The following is a 20,505-nucleotide window of genomic DNA, read 5'->3' as shown; positions in this document are numbered from 1 at the left end:
ATCTCTGTTCTCAGCCCTCTTCTTTTCTCACTATACATTTGTTCTCTGAACTAATTTGCTCATTCAGCCTCCCGTACATCTACGCTAATAACACCCAAATCTACATCTTATGTAACCAACGTCTTCCTGTTATCTCCACATGTATGCTGCAACAAGTGCTAAAGCTCAACATGTCCAAAATATAGATTAGCCTCTTTTTTCCTCCTAGGGCCAACATCTACCTACAAATATCCTTCACTGTCACTTACATAATTCCCTCAGTCTCCCAAGTTTTCTGCCTTGGTGTCACACTTGCCCTCCGTTTAATTCCTCAGTCTCTCTCCCAGTCCTGTTGCCACCACTTTTGAAGTATTACTGGTATATACCCTTTTGTTATCCCAGATGCAGCCAAAACTCTAATTCGTTATCTTATCATCTCCCATCTCCCTTGACTAATGCAAACTTCTCCTATCTGACATACCACTAACCCATCTATTCCTGCTTCAATCCATCTTAAATGAGGTCTCCCTCTCTCACTGCTCCATATCTGCTGCAGCACCTGCAAATCCCTGCACTATCTCTCCATGGCCTCCAGAAACCAATTCAAATTACTCACCCTCACCTACATAGCCATCAACAACTATACTTCCCGCATTAGTGCATCCTAACAACTATCCCAATTTCCACTCTGAGCCACACTTGTACCTTTTGTCAGAGTTGTGCCCACTTCCAATTAGAATGTAAGTTGTCTGATGAGCAGAACCCTTTCTAAACTTTGTTTCCATGTTTGCATTTATTTTGTCTACCTGTATGTCCCTGTTTTATGTATGTCCTGTTTTCCCCACTGTCTGGCTCTTTACAAAACAACAATAATAATAATAATCAGGGCCTGATTTAGGGTTCCAGCCACCCTAGGCTAATACACCGGATGCCGCTGCCCACCATCAGTGTATGTACAGTGGTTAAAGTGGAAATTTAAAAAAGTTTTACAATGAAGACAGTAGAAAGTCCACTTCCACCACTGTATATATATATAGTATTTAAATAATGAAATACAAATCCTTTATTGCTGCTGTTCAGAGAAGCCTTGCATATTTCTCAATAAACTATAGAAAAAAAAACACTAGAAAGAACAGCGCTGTGAGAATACTCTAGATCAGAGTTTCCCAAACCTAGTCCTCAGGGCTCCCCAACAGTGCAGGTTTTGTGGATCACATGTGACATAATTAGGACCACCTGTGGATCTGTTACAATGTGTCAGTCAGTAATGAATACACCTGTGCACCAGCAGGGAGATAGGGAAAACCAGCACTGTTGGGGAGCCCTGAGGACTGGGTTTGGGAAACTCTGCTCTAGATGATTTACTATATATATCTCTACATATATATATCTCTACATATATATATATATATATATATATATATATATACAAGATAACCCGTGCATGATACTCATGAATTCTAATCAAATCAAGCTACTTAAGGTGTTAAAAAGGTTCTTGTCATGCATTTAGGCCATAGCCCAGGCCTCCTCAGGGGAAGAGCGTTACTTGCCGACGCAAGCGCCTTTTTTTAACGTGGTTTTGTCCACGTCACCATCTCATCATTTTTCTCCATTACCTCATCCTTCATCTTTATCGCCACATCTATCCAGATGTCTATCCAGACACAGGTATCTCTCTCAGCGGTCCTGAGTATCACACTCCTCTCGCTCTGTCACCCCCGGCAACCACCAACCACTCCCCACTGTCACCCCCGGCAACCAACAACCACTCCCAACTGTCACTTCTCTTTCAAGAAATATATATATATATTTTTAAAATCTTTATAAACATTTTTAACAAATTAAAAACATCTTAGTATACCAAATTTCAGCCCTTTCTGAGTTTTTTTCCCCACACACACTAAGAATTTAGTAGGTCAGTGTATAACTCCGCCCAGCAGGTGGCGCTGCAGCATGTTTTTTTTTTACACACACAGACACACGCCACTAGGCTTTTATATAGTAGATAGATATATATATATATAGAGAGAGAGAGAGAGAGAGATACAAAATTGTAAAATATTAATTAATACATAAAACACGCTTAATTTTGCAAGCATATTAAGATGTTATTATAGTAAGATTCTGCATTGAAAGTTAGAGAAATTGCGCCATTCTCTCTTACCTGATCTTGCAATCATGCAGCGTAGACTACCTGATGTTCTTGCTTGTTCCTGGATCGTTGTTAGTTGGCTGTTTTCTGGAAACTTGGAGTTCTGTAGTGAAAATGTGCAAAAACTTTATTATAGGGAAAAATGTTAACAAACCCTGAATGATTCAAACACAAACACAACACTCCATTATGACCAAATAAAACAACCCCCTAGTACAGGCATATATAGACAATAAAATATATGAAAATTATTTAAAATCATATACTAACATCTACCAGCCCCGTCTGTCTGAGATCACATGACCACCACAAGCTATTTCATCACCTCCCCAGCCATTTTTAACAACCCTCACCAGAAAGTTTATGACACCCCCATCCATTTCGTCACCCAGTCAATCACTCATTTGCTCACCCACCCCGTTATTTAGTCACTTCACCTTAACCAATTTGTTAACCCTCCCTAGCCAATTCATCACCTGGCCAGCCAATTCATCAACATATTGCAACCTGTTCATTAGCAGCCCACCCCACTAGCTAATTTATCAGCCAATTGCAGGCACATCAATAACCCCCCTCCCCCTATCAAGCAAATTCATCAATCCATTGCAGCCAATACATTAATCACCCCCAGTTCTTCTTGACAGGCAGCTAACAGCAAATCTGATGCTGTTAGCTACCCTGTCAGTGTGGGCGCACTCTCACTACTTAGTGTGATCACGTGCAATGTGATAATCTCACAAGACCATACTAAGCAGCATACCGCACCTGGCAGGGTAGCTAACAACATTGGATTTGCTGTTAGCTTCCTTCCAGAGCCTAATTGGATTCACTGTAGAGATGCTCACTGACCCCCGTGTTTTGGTTTTGGTTTTGGTTTTGGATCTGAATTACCGTCGTGTTTTGGTTTTGCCAAACCGCCCTTGCGTGTTTTGGTTTTGGTTTTGTTTGGTTTTGTTTTGCAATTTTGATTAAAAATCAATGTTTTTGGGCATAAAATAACCTAATTTAGTGCTCTACCTGTTTCTTGGATAAGTAAGGTAATTCTAAAGCTCATAAATTATGAAGAAAGCAGTTTAATCCCTGGTAGGCCATCCTTAATTCTGCACACAAACCTGATTGTCTTCCTCTCCATCTTAGCCTATTGGCAATGCAGCCATCGTCTTTGGGTGTATATTACACCCTACACTTATAGTTAAATATATAAAGAAATGGACAAAGGCAGTTTGGTTTCTGTCTCTCTAGGCCTCCCTCCACTTGTAGAAAATACTAAAAAATTCAGCCTTTATAGACTGTACAATATAAATTGAAATGGACAAAGGCAGTTTGGTTTCAGTCTCTATAGCCCCCCCCCCCCCCTTCCACTTGTAGTTAAATAGAAAAAAAGCAGCCTGCATAGACTGAACAATATAAAAAATAAATGGACCAAGGCAGTGTCGGACTGGGGCATGAAGGGCCCACCGGGGGACTGCAACGCTAGGGGCCCACCTGAGGTGGTGTGGCCAGCCATCATAGAGGCGAGACCAGACACTAAAGGGCGAGTGGTCAGCCTACGAAGGACAGCTAGCACCATAGTGTAGTATATAAAGAATGCAGTGTGCTCATCCTTCTCTTTTAAAATGACAGGCTGACTGCGCACTTAGTTACTAACCTGCTCATGCTCCTCTGGGCGGTTGGATATCCAGAACTCCTACTCTCATCTGCCCTGCTCAAAGTGAAAAACACACTACCGCGCAGGTTCAGAGAGCCCAGATGCGGCTCTCTGCACCTGTGTGGTAGTATGTTTAGAGGGAGTGTTTGGCAAAAACGAGGGGGGGGGGAGGAGTTGCGCTCTACCCCTACTGTTGCAAGAGCAGCATTAACACAGGTTATCCCTCCCTACGAACTAATAATATACTGAAAGTTAAGCGCTCATTGACTTATGTATTATTCCAAGTGTAATACTAATAATAAAATTTGTATTCTTTTATCTTGAATACAATTCGTATTTTTCTATATCTTGTATTAGGCTGTGAGCAAGAGGCTCGGTTCAATTAGTGGGATAACATTTAATGTTAGTTTTATTACAATTTATTGAATCCTGGTTAAAATACATAAAAATACATTAATATAGACAAATAAAATACTCCAATTAAACCACAGTATTTATATTATGAGGCATTGATTTCTATATACATACATATGGTATGGCATCAATTGAACATTCATAAAAAATCAGACAACCCTAGGTATGTAGACCTGGACTAGTCTAGCTACTGGGAGGCAAATGGCAGTGGGTATAAATGCTGCATTGATCCAGATATAACACAGTCACTGATATCTCAATAAAATAATGTTCATAGCATACAAGTCCAGTAGATGGGAATTGGTATTTCTTTAAGTCTCTGCTAGTGAAATAAAAATATTCAGATCACTGTCCACATATATCACATGGTTATTGCTGCGATGCTTTCAAATTTAACTTTGTTTACTTGCAGTTTCAATGTATATAGAGATGATGGCCGGGTACCCAGTGTACTGAAATCAGAGGATGTTTCTCGGGGTCCGTGCTTGTTACTGTTGGAGAGGAAGGCGCCTGCGTTCCACTGCGGAACGCATCTGTCCCTTCCTGTTCTCGCATATGTCCAATAGATGAATTCTATGCAAGTCGGGAGTCAGCTGTTTTCTTAGCTCCTCCCTAACAACGGAGGGGGCGTGGCTATAATGTGGCGGGGCCTACCGGTGGATAGTCCTGCTGCCCTGCAGGCCAGTCCGAGCCTGGACCAAGGTAGTTTGGTGGCTGTCTCTGACACCGCCCGCCCTCCACTTGTAGTTGAATAGAAAAAAAGCAGCCTGCATAGACTGAACAATATAAAAAATAAATGGACCAAGGTAGTTTGGTGACTGTCTATGACCCCCCACCTCCTCCACCGCCCTCAACTTGTGGTTGAATAGAAAAAAAGCATCCTGCATAGACTGAACGTTATAAAAAATAAATGGACCAAGGTAGTTTGGTGGCTGTCTCTGACCCCGCCCACCCTCCACTTGTAGTTGAATAGATAAAAAGCAGCCTTCATAGACCATGGAATTAGAATATAAAAATAAATGGAGAAAGGCAGTTTGGTATCTGCATCAGACCCCCTCTCCACTAGGAGTAAAATAGAAAATTATTCAGCCGTTATAGACTCTAGAATATAAATAGAAATTGAGAAAGGCAATTTGGTATCTGTCTGCATCATAATCATCAACATCATCATTAGTGCCCTCATCGCCTACACAAATCTCCCCCTCATCCTCTTACACTTCTTTTTCTCTTCAACACGGTAAAAAAATTTTGGTGTGTGTTTTTTTTTCTGATTTAAAAAAACTATGTACTTTTACATCGGTTTTACCAGATGACGTACTGGGAACACTACCATCAGGACTGGTGCCAGAACCTGCTTGCTGATTCTGCTCATATATGGGCTGCTTTGAATCCATTTTAATGAGCCCAAACCACTTGTAGTGCAAAAAATTGTATAGATACTGCTGATAAATATCACTTTTGACAGCCAGAAAAATTATTGTTTCACACTGGGGAATATGGGACACCCCAAAGCACTTGTAGTGCAAAAATTTGTATTAGATAGATACTGCTGACAAATATGACTTTTTTTTGACAGCCAGAAAAGTTAGTGTAAAACACTGGGGAATACGGACACCCCAAAGCACTTGTAGTGCCAAAAATTGTATTAGATAGATACTGCTGACAAATATGACTTTTTTTTGTCAGCCAGAAAAATGTGTGTAAAACACTGGGGAATATGGGACACCCCAAAGCACTTGTAGTGCAAAAAATTAAAAAAAAAGCCTCCTCTATCCTCCTCTCTTCCTGCTCTAACAGTTGCTAATAGAATTGGTATTAATAATAGAATTGTATAGAATAGGATAGAAACAATAATGTGTACAATTATTGCTCTGTCCCTGCGCTAATATAGCCTGTGACCTAACCCTGCTCTCTCCCTCTGTCAAATGGTGATGGATTGCTGTGGAGGCGGGTATTTATGCTTTTCAAATCTCGCGAGAACTGAGCTCAGAAATACGAATACGTCATGATGACGTTTTGCCTGAATTTCTATACCGAACGGGCGGGAGAGTACCGTGCGTGCTCGGTACTCGGATAGGCAAAGTTCAGGTGGGTTCGGATCTCGGGGAACTGAGCCCGCCCATCTCTAATTCACTGACAGTCAAAGCCGCCCCTATGAGACAAAGGGCGGCCTTAATAACGCTGGCATTTGCAAAAAAAATGGAACAAAATATAAAAACAAATAATAATAATATTAATAACAACACATTGCATCAAGGTTGGGGGACCCAGAGATATGTCACTCTCAGCAGTGATTTAAACAATCAGTAGCATTTATTGCAAAGGCTTTAGTATAACATTTTCATGCATTAAATATTTAACATATTTAAGAGTGTATCTCTAAAACGGAAGCAAACATATAGTCTACCCTCAGACAGCTTGCTTACCTTCAGCAAATATTATTTACTTTCAGCCAACATTAAAATTTAGCTTTTTTCTGCATTTTTGTTTGTGTATTTATGAAATGTGAAGGATTTACAAATAATAAAAGGGCAAAAATATAAAGTCTGCAATTGAAATTGAAGTTTTCCCATTCAATTAAAAAGCCCTACTAATATTTTATTTGTCATATTTTTTATAATCTGGTTTATAGTTTTAGACCAAATCATTTACATTGGCCTTTAATGTGACTAAATGTATGATGTCTGTTAACTTTTGCAGATACAGATGCCAGTGCTTCAGATATGCAAGAAACTGGTTCATTGACTCTTACAGAAGCAAGGAATATAGATGGCCTTAATTATCTAATGGTTACTACGTAAAGCAGTAAGCATGGATGAAAATGTTGAGACAAGGATATTGCTACCAAAGGTCTCAAAATTCAAATGAATGCAAGAATTTGGTCTTGAGAACAGGTGATTTTAAGAGTTACTATGTGAGTCCCAAAAGCTGAACTATATGATTGTACACAATCAGAGGTGTGGATTTAATTGGATTAGTCAGATACCTTTATTTTCTCTCATTGCAAGTCTGAAAATGTTGGGTTCACATGTCCCACAAGTGAACTTTATTCCATACGATTGACTGCATTTGTGTCTGAATTCTTTGTCACTTTTTTTTCTAGAATTGTCCATTTAATAAAATATTTTTCTAAATTAAAATATCCTGTTTGGTTGCATCCATTTATTTCATGTTCCCTATAAACTGCTAACTTTTGCTCTAAAGAATTGTCATTTTTATTATTTATTATTATTTTATTCCTCATTTATGTCTTAAATTATTCATGAGTGTAAGGGGACATTGGGACGGTCCTTTTAACATGTGTCACATTTGTGTATTTAAATATTTTTTCACACCGATATTTATGCACATAAATATGTGCTTATGAACATAGGGCCTGATGTAGAGTTGGACGCAATTTACTCTTACATCTTAAGGGTAAATTGCATTCTTATCTTTAGATCTGTGCCACTAGAATACAATGAAAATTGCACACACACTTCTTAAGAGTCACCCCTTTGTCTGCCTTAAAGGCCGGTGCGCATGATACACTTAATTGTATCAGTCACAGTGGCCTTGTAAGGCAAATAGATCAATCAACAAAGAAATGTAATTTAATGGCAGTCTGGGCAACCTGTAGTGCACCAGGGACCAAATGGATTTATAAATTTAATAATTTAATATTACCCCACACTCTCTGCCCCAGAGGTGTGGGAAGAGTCCTAGTGCTTTCAGCACAGGGCTGGTTTAACCTAGAGGGGAAGACGGCAGTTTTTCCAGGCCCGATCTCCCTAGGACATACAGCCCTATATTGTCTGGCTTATGGCTAGTTTGGCGTTTTGACAGGGGGACCCCGCGCTGTGGGTTTCCCTGCTACAGTACCACCAGGCTCTCAAAGCCTGTTGCTGGTAATAGTAAATTCAGGGGGCTCTCTTGCATTTTGTTCCCCAGATTTTTCTAGTACCAAACTAGGCTTGCAGCACTAGGGTTGGTTAAGCTGTTTAGGGGGGCATTATTTTTTTATTTATTAATTTATTTATTTTCTATTTTTTTTACTACAGCAAGGCCCTTGCTGCTGGTCATCATCATCAGCACAGATCTTGCACCAGGAGAAAGCACTGGCTACAGATACATCTCCTTAAGTCCTATTTGCAGCTAATTTCTTCTCAGAATAGCATGTAAAGAGCGTGAACAAGACTTTACATGCTAGGTTTTCCCACTACCTCCCCTGGTTCACCTCTCTAATCGTAGAGTGGTGCAAAGGGGAGATCCTTCTCAGTCTGAACGGCTTTTGCATCCAATTCTACATGAGGCCCATAAAGTGATCCTGGAAGCTGCAAAGGAGTCCATTAAATTTATAGCCAATATCTGATCTCCATCACCTTCAACTACGTTTGTGTAAGTCACCTAGTGAACCTGGAATGCCTTTATAAATGTGCACTTTCCTCTACCACCTGAAGTTCATTTAAAAGTCTTGACTTGAAAGAAAAGAAGTTGTAATTCCAGTGATCAGCTTTCTTCTTAGGCTGGGTCAACCTGGACATTTTAAGTAGATTAGAATGCAATAAAGCAAAAACTACTAAGTAAGCATAGAGATATGTTTTGGGGGGTTGCTGGTCTGGCTGGAAATGTGCGTGGTGGGAAGAATATAAATATCCCTTCAAAGACCACCTTACTACTACTGTAGGACCAACTCTTTCATTAAATTCAAATTTGACATAGTTGTCCTAAAATACTACTCAGTTTAATTTATTTATGCCTTAAATTAATCCTTATAGTCAGAGAACATCTGAACTGTCTATATTACATTTTTCACTTTTGTGTTTTTGAATGTTTATATTATATTGGTAGAAGTGCATCTACAAATGAGCTTTAACCTATATAATGTAACTGGATGGTGCAAAAGCATCTCATTGAAAGTATAGGGTGAGGCTTGGTTGTTTCCACCTCTGAAAATGTGTAAAAACAAATCTCATTTTAGCATGTGGGTTTATAATTCCCCATCTATCACAACCTGACTCTCATGCTTATTCAGAGGACAACTTGACAATTCGAAGTGCAGCAATTCAAATGAGAGGGAGGAACTGTACCAAGTCTTCATACTGAAGAAGCAATAGTGAAAAATGATCTGTCATCTGAGAGGTGATAGAGATTAAGTGGCACTGGGTTCTGCCTGGTAGTGTAAGCACATATGTACTACTGACTCAAGCAGCCTTGAGAACATTCATTTTCTCTGAAATACACAGAGTAAATTGCTTCAGTGACATCAAGCATTTGTTTCATTCATCAATATCTGTAATGTATCTGCTGCTTAAACTGGGTTTAGAACAGGCTATCCACATTTGTGTTGCTATTAGTTAATGAATGACAGGCGAGTTATTGTACTGGTGTTTTTTTTTTGTATAGATAAAACTACTTACTGTAGATTGCCATTAACCCGACTTTTCTGTTAACAGTCAAAACCAGTGTAATGAACCTGGGATTGTTGTTTTTTAACATTGCTCATTTGCACTTGTCTGGGATAGTTCCAACAACTCTGATTGTCTATCATCCATTTACCCTGTTGTGACCACTGGAACGCAAATCAGCATAAACAGATCCTCAAACTTATATTAAGAGGTGTGTCAAGTTTCTGAGTGTAGCAAAGAATGACACAAAACAGAACTGTTTTTAGTGTCCTTCTTTGCTAAATAATTACTCTTCTGCAGACCAGCACTGCTAAAACCTGTCATTAAGTTGAATTTCCGCCAGATTTACCTGCTGATGGGTAAAGTGCTCCTTGGACTTTTGATTTATCAGATGGTGCACAGAAGACTGTGCTACATAGACTGTTACAGAGAGACTGTACCAGTTAATTTGATCCTCCCAATTTCTTTGATATTAGTTGAATGGGAGAAGTTTCTGCCTATGTAACTGTACCTCCAACGATTCCTGTTTCCGTAGTCTTTGGATCTAAGACCCTGAACGCTCTTGAAAAAGTAAGGCCTCTTTTATAAAGTACAAAACAGCATCTATCTGAACAAGTGTGCCCAGAGTTTTGGGTTTATGCAGCAAAATGGTGGTGTTTGTCAGAGTCTATGGTACTTGTATAGTGGCTACTGGTTTAGTGGATTGCAATGGTATATTTTAATAAGAAAAGGTGGACTGTACCTTTAAGTACAGAGAGTAAGTCTGCTGAGTGAAGTAACAGCAATTCCAGAGAAGAGCTGAGGAATCAGAGGCAGAGAGCTAGTCATCAGAAAGCCATGGGTCAAACACAGAATGACATCCAGGAGGGTACATAATTCAGAAATCTGGTTAACAGAGATAAAGGCTATTTAGCTGGCCAGATATTGTTCACAGGAGCCTGCTTATATAGTGGCAACAAGCATCAGGTGTTGGCAAATCCTTCTCAGAAGCAGGCCATTAGGCCATCCCCTGATGAAGGTCTACACAGATTAAATCAAAAGGATGCAGCTGATTCTGCAGTAACTGCAATGCCTTTAGGGCATATGAAACTCATACAGCAGGACAAGTCAGGTATTGTACCAGCACATCACCTAATAGTATCCCCCTCCTAACAAGGCAACCACCAGGCACATTAGGTGTGGTGTTGAATATCTGCTTCAGGTTATTTTGCCCATAATTTTGGACTTTTTTCCACTTAAAATGATATTGGAGCTGATCTTGCAGGAGTCCAGTATAATCCGCACAATATAATCTAGCTGTCACTGGACTTGAACTAGAGTTTGAGGAGGCTCTAGGAATGAATGTGCAGGTTTTTGCAAGGACACATGAGGCACTGGATATATCTTTTGTATGGAGTTTGGTAACTGATACTCAAAGTTAACAGCGGAGAGTTGTTTTAAGTGTAACGCCCCCTAGTGGCGTTTTAGTAAAACCTAGACCTCAGTGAATACAGGAGGGGTCACCTAGAGGGTAAGCTAGAAGTTTATGAAAAGTTACATAAACTGGTTTCCATGGTGATAACCCAGCCTGTGAGACTAAATGAGAAGGAGGGGCTGTCAGAAAGGGGGAAAAAAAAGAGAGCAGAGAGGATACACAGGAGAGGGGAGATGTAGCTGGGGACCTGGGAGAGTGGGATGGAAGCTCCAGGATCCCCCAGCATTGCCTGGAAGTCTGAGCGTGGTGACTGTGCCCGGGCAAGGAATGTGTGCCCTGGATGAGGGGGAGAACTCCATGTCACTATAGAGAACCCAAGAGAGAGGGGGACACTTCGCATGGCTGAGACTCTGGAGTGAGGGTTGCTACAAGAGGCATGGTAGCTTTATTGTCAGAGCCTGAGGCTGGGAGTACACAGAGTGAAGTGTCAGAGCCCACATAAGACATCATCCCCGCAGAGGAGGGGTGAGCTGCAGTTGAGAGGTACACAGTGTGTGTCAGAGCTGCATTGAGAAGAAGCTGCCTGCCTGTAAGCATCCATGTGAGTGCCCCTGCAGAAAGGGTGATCTGCAAGATATGTGATTTATTTTATATAACATCTGATTAACGTTAAGAACTGTGCAGGAGGAGTAATGAGATATATTTGCAACCATATTCATATTGCTCATTAAGAACTGTGCTGGAGAAAGTTAGGAGCTGTATATATTTTTCTTTATTTCTGCAACCATTATGATTATCGTGCTGGAGGAAGAGGAGTGTAAATAAAGAGTTCAGTTTGTCATAGAGATGGTCTGGCGCCCAAGTTATTGTGACTTTTATTATACTGCATCACAAAGTGACATCACCTGTGTCCCACTAACTGCAAAGAAACACCTGCATGTGCAGGGTTCCCCTGATCATTTACACCCATGCCCATCAGCTAGCCAGGGCTTGAGAAGGAGGTGCACTGTGTACCCTTTGCACCCCACATTACACACAGTGACAGGGGGTTACATAAGATACAAAAAGGACCAACATAGTGTTCTGCTAACATTTCCAAGGTCGTCCTAAACAAAGGTTTTATTGTGGAGAGTCATACTTGTTGGTGTACTTGGTAAGGGAACATGTAGTCTAAATCTTGCCCTCTTGCCACTTTCAGGACCAATGAGCATTCTGGATATATTTCAGTATGCTACATCTTATGGATAGTTTAATGCATCTCAGTAATGGCTGGCAGAGAGCATCCAGTCCCTGAAAAAGTGAAAACTACGCTATTGGTAAATGCCTTCCAAAACCATATGATATTCCTTAGAAGCCCATGAAAGTGGTAGATTTCTCTGATAAAAAGCCAAGCTGTGAGAGGAGTTGAGGAGACACCCTTTAGAGGCATGAAATGTAAATCTGTCCACAGCCACTAGTATGGTATTGTAAGCAGAAGAGGGATGTTACTGATATAATGCCCATACAAATGGATTTCAAAGGTCCTGAAGAAAAACACAGTGGTTATAAGAAGCTGGTTGAACAAGCATGAGGAATCTTATTCCTGGTACAAATGGAAGGGGATGCAACATATTATAGTACTGTGTGCTGGATAGTTGGTCACTAGTAATTTCAACTGACTAAATCCATAGTGTTATGGACTCCTAGATGACTGGCATTTATATCATAATGATATAGCTGCAAAACCTATCTTTGTAATTTCTCAGTGGGAACAATCAATCTGGGTTTGTATGTGAGACATCCATTTGCTTGTATCATGATCCCAGGGTAGAGTTTCATGGAATAAGTGGATAACAGGCCAAAACCAAAATAGGAAGAAGAGCTCCTTTAGGTAGAATAAGCTTTGGTAGTTGAAGTGATCCTTCTGAAATTCCAAAAGTGCATGACAATGCATTTGCTTTGAATTTAGAAACCTTGTCAGTATGTAATTTGAAACTGAAAAGAACAAAGCACATTGTACCTTATGAGAGTTAAGTCTTTTAGCTGATTTGAGATATGCAAGGTTTTTGTGGTCTGTGAAAACAGTAATGGGAACAGAAGCTCCTCCCAAAAAGTCTCAGTACTCTTTAAAGCAGCTTTTATAGCAAGAAGCTGTTTATCCATAATTTCATAATTTTTGGGAATAACTGGCACAAGGATGGCGAAGCAACTTTTGTCATTGTATTTTGGACAGAATGGCTCATCAGGCTTTGTCTGAGGCATCTACTTCCACAATAAAAGAAAGTGTGAGGAGAGGAGCTGTGGCATACAGGCTGCAGTTGGAGATGGCTGCACTTTAGATCAGTTCTGCGCACTACCCACATAATAATTTTCCCACAAATTTAAAATAGCTAACAATTTGTGAAGGCAGTGCCTAATTACAGAGTAGTGCCCAGGAATGTCATCACATCAAGGACAAGATTATTTAGAAGGTCTCCTGGAATACCAACTCAGTACAGCAGCTGGATCCACTGAGCACAATTATAACTGATGTCAACTGTTATTGGTGTTGCCATCTCTGTTCCTCCTACGGTGATCTTTACTGCTTCCTTGGTGACAGCAACTGTCATCATGGGGAGCAACCATCCTGGCTTTGTTTCCAACAGCAAGAATGATAAGAAAAACATTTTCATGAGCCACATGTACAGCTCTCCAAACTTTAAAGGAGATGCACATTACCTGTAATTTCATGACTGAAAATGCTGGAAACATCCCTGGCCCACCCACATCACTAATGGCAAACTGCCCCCGCATGTCCCTCACTTGCTCAAAAATTCTAGCACATGCCACTCAGACCTCCAACTTACTCCAGACTAGTCCCACATATCCTCTGATGCTAATTGCTACAAAATGGTCCCTCATGTACCCAAACCCCCGCATATGTCCCTGCATCCCTCTCAGACCTCCCAACATGCCCCTCAAACCCAGATGCTCTTGAAACCTCCCCACATGCCTCCCCAGACCTTCCCACATGCCCCCCCAGACCTCCTCACATACCAACCATATCTTCCCATGTTTTCCTCAGACCTCCCTCCATACCTCTCCCACCTTCTCTGCGTGCCTTGTCACATCTTCCCCACATGCTTTGTGACACCTCCTCCACGTGCCTTGTCACATCTCCCCCACATGCTTTGTCAAATCTCCCCGACATGCTTTGTCACATTTCCCCCACATGACTTGTGATATCTTTTGAACTGTACTTACTTTTACAGTTGGAGCCCGGGGAGGAAGGTGGGAGAGTACTCAGTGCACTACTCATTAATTTATTAATACCAGAGGTATTACTTAGGTGTACCAGAAGGGGTTCAGTACTATTCATCACTGGCCAGGACTCTCAAGGTGTGGGGGCCTCATCATTTGTTTAAGCCCCCCATAAAGGACTGGGCCAATCTTAGGTAGGGCGTTTAGCAGGGGGGGCTGGCAAATTGTAGCCTGGGGGGCAAAACTCGACTCTATTTTAGCCTATTTTAAAGGGGGGAAAAAATGCAGATGGCCCAGTGACCCAGCCCAAGGTAGCCTACTAAGGGACCAGCCTGGGGGATGGATGCCCCCCTGCCCCCCAGCCCAGTCAGCCCCTGGCATTTAGTAAATTGAAGGGAGGATTTCATTATAACTTTATTTTGTCTTTCCCCATTGTGATAAGAAAGATATCTCACACAGGATGTCTTTTACATATTATAGATTGTGCTTTTAGCCCTGGAGGGTTTGATTGATGTTCTTTGATGTGCGCTATGGTCTTTAGTAAATTGCATGGTTTTCAAAACACACATTAAAACTCCACAAACATGCAGTTTTGCAAAACCACTGCTTAGTAAACTTATTCCTAGATGTCTTTATGTTTTCATGATTGTGGTTGTAAGTAATAAGTATGGGTCCATATAGATATGAGTAGATTATTGTACCCTGAACTGTTACAGACCTTACATTGGGAATATCGTGGCAACCCGGTTTGTCTTCAGTGGGCCAATTAAACAACTGCGGCCCACTCTGTTATTAAATGCCACCCGGTGGCCAGATCTGTTATTGCTGGGGTGTCCAGAGAGGGAAGGAGGAGGCAGCTCACAGGAAGTGTGAAACAACTGTGGACGATGTGACATAAAATAGGAATGCAAGGGGTTAAAAACAGGTGGGTCCGGACTCTATCTAAAATCAGGAAGTAGACTCTTCCTGTTTGCTAACTATTGTTCCAGCAACTCTTCAACTCAGACTGAATGGCATGGTCACAGCAGGTGGGAGAACACTGATGCCATGCTCTACCTCCACCCCATTACCACCCAAATTCTTCACACTACCAATCTCAAGGAGACAATGAGCTGGGGGTGGATCAGGGGAAGGGGGCAGAATTGGGTGTCTTTAGAGAAGGGACGAAAAGGGATGCCTTGGCAGGGAGAGGGGTTGTTGGAGAATCTTGAGAAAGCAAGAACTTGGACTGATTGAGAGTAACTGTATTCTCTAAGGGCCAGAAAGTATTGCAGTAGCAAGGAGTTTCTTTAGACAGAGCAGAGTGCCCCTCTAGGACTGATTCTGTCACCACTCCATCAGGAGACACTCGTAGATTCTGGGGAATTAGTGAGCCTGCATTGGCAGGGAGACTAATTCCCAGGATCCCACCAAGCTGTTGACTGAGTGGTCGGGATCCTCAAGGTACAAAGATCTACTTACAGATCATAACCCCTGCCCACTTTGACTATCTTCTGTGGACTGTTATTTCCGGGACTTTGTGCCTGCTAGAACTCTGTGCTGGGGAGGTAACCTGCTGGAGACTTTGTTGGGGAATTTACTTGCAATGGTGATTGTCTGATACTTGTTAATTTTGGTAGGGGAATTAGTTTCTCCTTTGGGAGCACTGTTGTATTTTACTAAGTGTGTGCACTTTGTTTAATAAAAGGGATTATTATCTCTGTACCATCTCCTTACCTGTGTGACATGTGAACCTAGAGAACTGGGTATTTAGTGAGCTTTGGTTCCAACCCCATGAACCAAAGTGCCATTCCAGACCAAATCTTTCACCTCTGTGAGTTTGATCCTATGACTCAATAAATCAGTGGAGCATCAAGAGATTATAGTAGTAGACATGCACTTATTAGTCCCGATATACCTAAAGAAAGTTTACGCACTAAATAAAGGCCTAAAAGTATCTTGCAACAAACAAAAGACTTTTCAACTAACTGCAACCTATGAAGAACATGTGTTGTCTGAAATCAACACTGGCCCTGGTAAACCATGGCATCCTAGCTCAGGCAAGAGCTATCACCAAGCTATGTGCGTTCCTTGGATTCTGGGCCTATTACTAACCTTTGCGGAGGGATTCTCTAAGATGGCCAAACCACTTAACTGGCTATTACAGAATGACCCTGCTGAGGATGTTTTAAATGAAGATATCCTTCTGAGGAAGCCAAAAGTCCCTGAGGATAAAGGTAAAGAAAATATAGGAGAACACTGGACTTAAGAGTATGAACACACATTTCAGTGCTGACATATGCCAAGAAAACAAAGCCTTGGGTTCACTTTTCAGGGGCACAAAAAGAAGCATAGGCTGGTTGTCTTCATCAGCAGAAGTCTATATTCCATATATATAAATTACCTCATGTGCAAGCTTGAATTTCTAGCACTTTCATAGATCTTGTGATTTCTTTACCCAATTTAATGTCTGAATTTAAGAAGTTTGGTGAATAACCCAATTTTAAAATAAATTAATGCAAATCTATGGCTTTGAATCTTTCTATCCCACCGTCGGCTCTCAAGGGGCTCCAGCATTCCTTCCCCTTTACCTGTGACAGTGATATTTCTTAAGTGTTCAGGGATCTGGTAAGGTGTACCCATACAGCCGGAGAGACAGGTGGGGTGTAGTATATGCTCTGAGTTTATCAAAACAAATAATCATCTATATATAATGTTTTAGTCACGTAGACATTTTAGCACTGTGCAAGCGTGAATCACAGAGTTCAACATCAGCAAATATTACAAAGAACAAAGAAAGATATACATGTCTTGTGAAACAGGACATAACTGGTACATCTCATAGTTGCAGTTGTTGCATATCCCCGAAACTTGCTAAGGAACTAATGACTATTGTGACTTCCAAAGTTGTAGGCATAAACATTATTCTTTTGAACAACCTGAAAGTTAACTCTTTCATCTGGCACCTCGCTCATATCAAATACCTTGTGGACTTGCTACCAAGGAACCTAGCTGATCTTTACAAAGAAAATTTTGCCCCAATGATTCCTAACTTCAGAATGGATTTTTGGATTTGGCGGTCCAGAGATTTCTTCTGGCCAGGGAGAATAAACATTAATAAGAGGAACACCCTACCCAAACTTTTATACCTTCTCCAAACGCTCCCTATCCACATTCTTCCTAGGTATTTTACGATCATACAGCGGATAGTTCATGAATTTGTATGGGTGGGGAAACCTCCTAGATGTCGGCATGACATTCTCTGTAGGCAGAAATCGCAAGGTGGCCTACAATTGCCCATATTCTATAAATAGAGGATCCATACTTCTGGTTATTAAACCTCCCCAATGTTTCAATCTCTCACTACAAAAATCATTGCTCAGACACTTAAATAATGCTGCGATGGCAGTAATACCAATACATTGAAGATTTCCTATTCCCTTGAGTCTGAAGGAATGGTTCCAAAGGATAGACCTTTATATGACTCTGGCTGACTTTTCTATGTCTAGCCAAATGTGATTCACTAAATGCATAGCCATATGGTTCCGTTGGCTAGAATTTAAGGAGTCGCTTTCCTATCGCTCCCTTATGGAGAGTTAATGACCTTGTCTCACTATGGGTTGGCGATCTGGATTTACCCTTCCAGGCGTCTGCAATAACTCTCTTAGCTATGCCAAATATTTTTGTTACTTTTCTAAAACTTTAGGGACGCCCTAAGGATCTTTCATTCCCCCCTCATTTCCCCATCCTCTCCCCACTTCATTCTCTGTTGATTTATCTTCTCTTTTTTGTTTATTGCACTTTTTTGCATTGAAAAATACAGTGTTGATTTCCTCTTATACCATTCATAATGTTTTGATGCACCTTACATGTTTTTGGTATCATCCCAATAAAGAAAGATTACACAAAAAATAAGTAAAATTACCTGTTTGGGGCTGAATTCAAAGTTCAGACAGGTAGTAACTAGCTTAACTACATTCAGATGATGGTTAAGCTTGATGCTGTCATTGGTGAATGTTTATGGTTTTGCTAGCCAATTACTCTTTCAGCTTAAGGTGTCATTCTGCACTCAAGAATGGAGATTCAGATGCTCTATGCAGGTATCCCTATGATGAGTGGGTAGAAATTCCCGTTTCAGGGGTACAAATTATTTATCAATTTGCACGTTGTTAACAGCAAAGAGAAAGATGGAAAAAATGGTCACCCAGAGTATGGCATACCTCAGCTGCACAGTAATCACATCCCATTGCAATCTTTATTCATCTTTGCTGGCTGTTGAAGCCTGGAAGAAAAAGTATGTGTAGATAATAAATAAATATGCTCATTTTTTAGAAGGGCCCCTGGCTCAAATGTGGGACAAGGCTGCAGCTACACGGATATCTCATCTAGCAAAGGACACCCAGTAATGTCATTGGAAGGAGCTGATGATGCTTCCATGTAAACAGTGAGAAGTTATATTTCACGTTGTTCAACCATAAACAATTAATAGCCTCTTAAGTGGGAATTCTCAGCGGTAATTGTTTTGACACCGCGGTAAGTGATTTTAATGTGGTTTTCACTCATTCTGGAGCATGTTAACGTTACCCGTTATTGAAATCCATTTTAAACGCACCGTTTTGTTAGCGAAAACTGTACCATCATGGACAAGTAGATTATCCATTAAAAGTATAGGAAGGGATGGAGAAGTGTTAAAAGCTATTCAATTCTTTTTCAACGCGGCATGGTAAACTGTCAAATCGCCAGGTTTATCTCGCACCTCTCATGGCTGTGCAAAAACTTGAAAACATAAGAAAACTATTGGAATCATGTAATAATGTAAAAAAAATTAAAAATGATGTTTCTCTGTAATGTATAACAAGGAAAAAGTGATTTTTTTACAAAAAGCATGTAAAAAAATTAATAAAATTAATAAACACAATAATCACTAATTAATATATGTATGTATGTATGTATGTACTAATATGTATGTACTAATGTGTTTTGTAATGGTATAGACAATTGTATAGTAAAACAAAAGTAACAAAAAAATAAGTATAGTAAAAAAAAGTACTGTATTTAGATATTATAAAATAGAAGTTTGTGTAATGCAATAGAAATGTATGCCAATGTATGCATTTTTTTTTATTATAGATAAACTGCTCCTTTGTGACAGTTGGAAAGTCACAAACCATACGCAGTTAGGCTGTAGAGTTTTCCTCTCAACTAAACCTAATGAGGGATGTGTCACAATGTGTTGGTAGTCATCAACATATACAGAATATAAGATATACTGATATAAGATAAGAGATTTCCCAGCTCAAGATCAGAGTGCTATCATTGTATTAAATATACTCATTGAGAAGTTCTGTGTGCACAGTAAATTGCATTTGACGATACATTCTAACCTATGGCATTATTTTCAGAGTAGGTTGTACATAAACTGGAAAGTGAGAGTCCAAAAGAGTCATACTTTCCCATATTACCCAAAGGTGGACCCTCACCTTGAACATTTCAATAGGTCCATGCTATATATGCCTGGAACCTTGCAAACATGTGTTCATCATGTTATCACCAATATACACCATCTTATCATAGCTACCCAACATTCCTGTGTACAAAGGAAGGAAGAGATGTACCTCTCAAAACCTGACACTGCAACCATCTGCAGCCTCTTGGGAATTAAGTAACGCAGAATAAGTGAATGCAAACCAAATTGATGCATATGAAGGGAAGTATGAAGTAGTAGGGACAACTTTTCTGACACTCACGTTCCTCAATAGATAATGCAGTGTGTGGGCTTCATGAACTTTACCCAGACTGGCATACTTACTAGTTTGTAAAAAAAAAACTTTTATAGAGAACTTGTACTATGTCCAGCCAATCAAATCTTTCAATTTTAACTGAAATTCTACAGAGGCATCCACTAAAGCAGAGATTGGGCCTTCCAGGAATCTCTAAGAATCATAAGAGGCGCAAATAAATTTATTTATGTTCCTTGTTTTGACTGCCATTAGCCATTTTTTTTTCTTTTCACAGCCCAAAACAGTAGAATAAAACTTTTTGGTTCATTAAATTGCTTTTTATGCTTATTGCTGAGGATTTAATCAGAAGTGTGAGTCTTCATTGTTAGGACCATTTCTAGATAGGAGAAAGCAGGAATGACATCGAGCATCATCCACTAAGAATGTGCTACACATATAGTTTTTAATCCACTACACAGTCCTGTCTTGTGTGTAATATTCTTTCTTGTAACTGTTTATATATTATTTTAAGTTATTTGGCACTCATAAGGATTGTGTGCCTTTATGATCTGAGTAAATGTTTATATGAG

General features: G+C 40.2%; 1 protein-coding gene across 1 annotated transcript in view; it reads left to right on the top strand.

Moving 5' to 3' along the window:
- The window catches only part of ROS1 (ROS proto-oncogene 1, receptor tyrosine kinase), a 245,980-nt gene extending 238,680 nt beyond the window's left edge, over nucleotides 1–7,300 (top strand). Inside the window, exon 42 of the mRNA XM_075200923.1 lies at nucleotides 6,897–7,300. Coding sequence (XP_075057024.1) covers nucleotides 6,897–6,997 — 101 coding nt within the window. The 3' untranslated portion in view covers nucleotides 6,998–7,300. The remainder of the gene's footprint in view (nucleotides 1–6,896) is intronic.
- The last annotated feature ends 13,205 nt before the right edge of the window (nucleotides 7,301–20,505 follow it).

The sequence above is a fragment of the Mixophyes fleayi genome, chromosome 3 (assembly GCF_038048845.1).
Source record: "Mixophyes fleayi isolate aMixFle1 chromosome 3, aMixFle1.hap1, whole genome shotgun sequence".
Classification (NCBI taxonomy): Eukaryota; Metazoa; Chordata; class Amphibia; order Anura; family Limnodynastidae; genus Mixophyes; species Mixophyes fleayi.
Note: the sequence above shows the minus strand (reverse complement) of the source record. Positions and strands in the feature narration are given on the sequence as shown.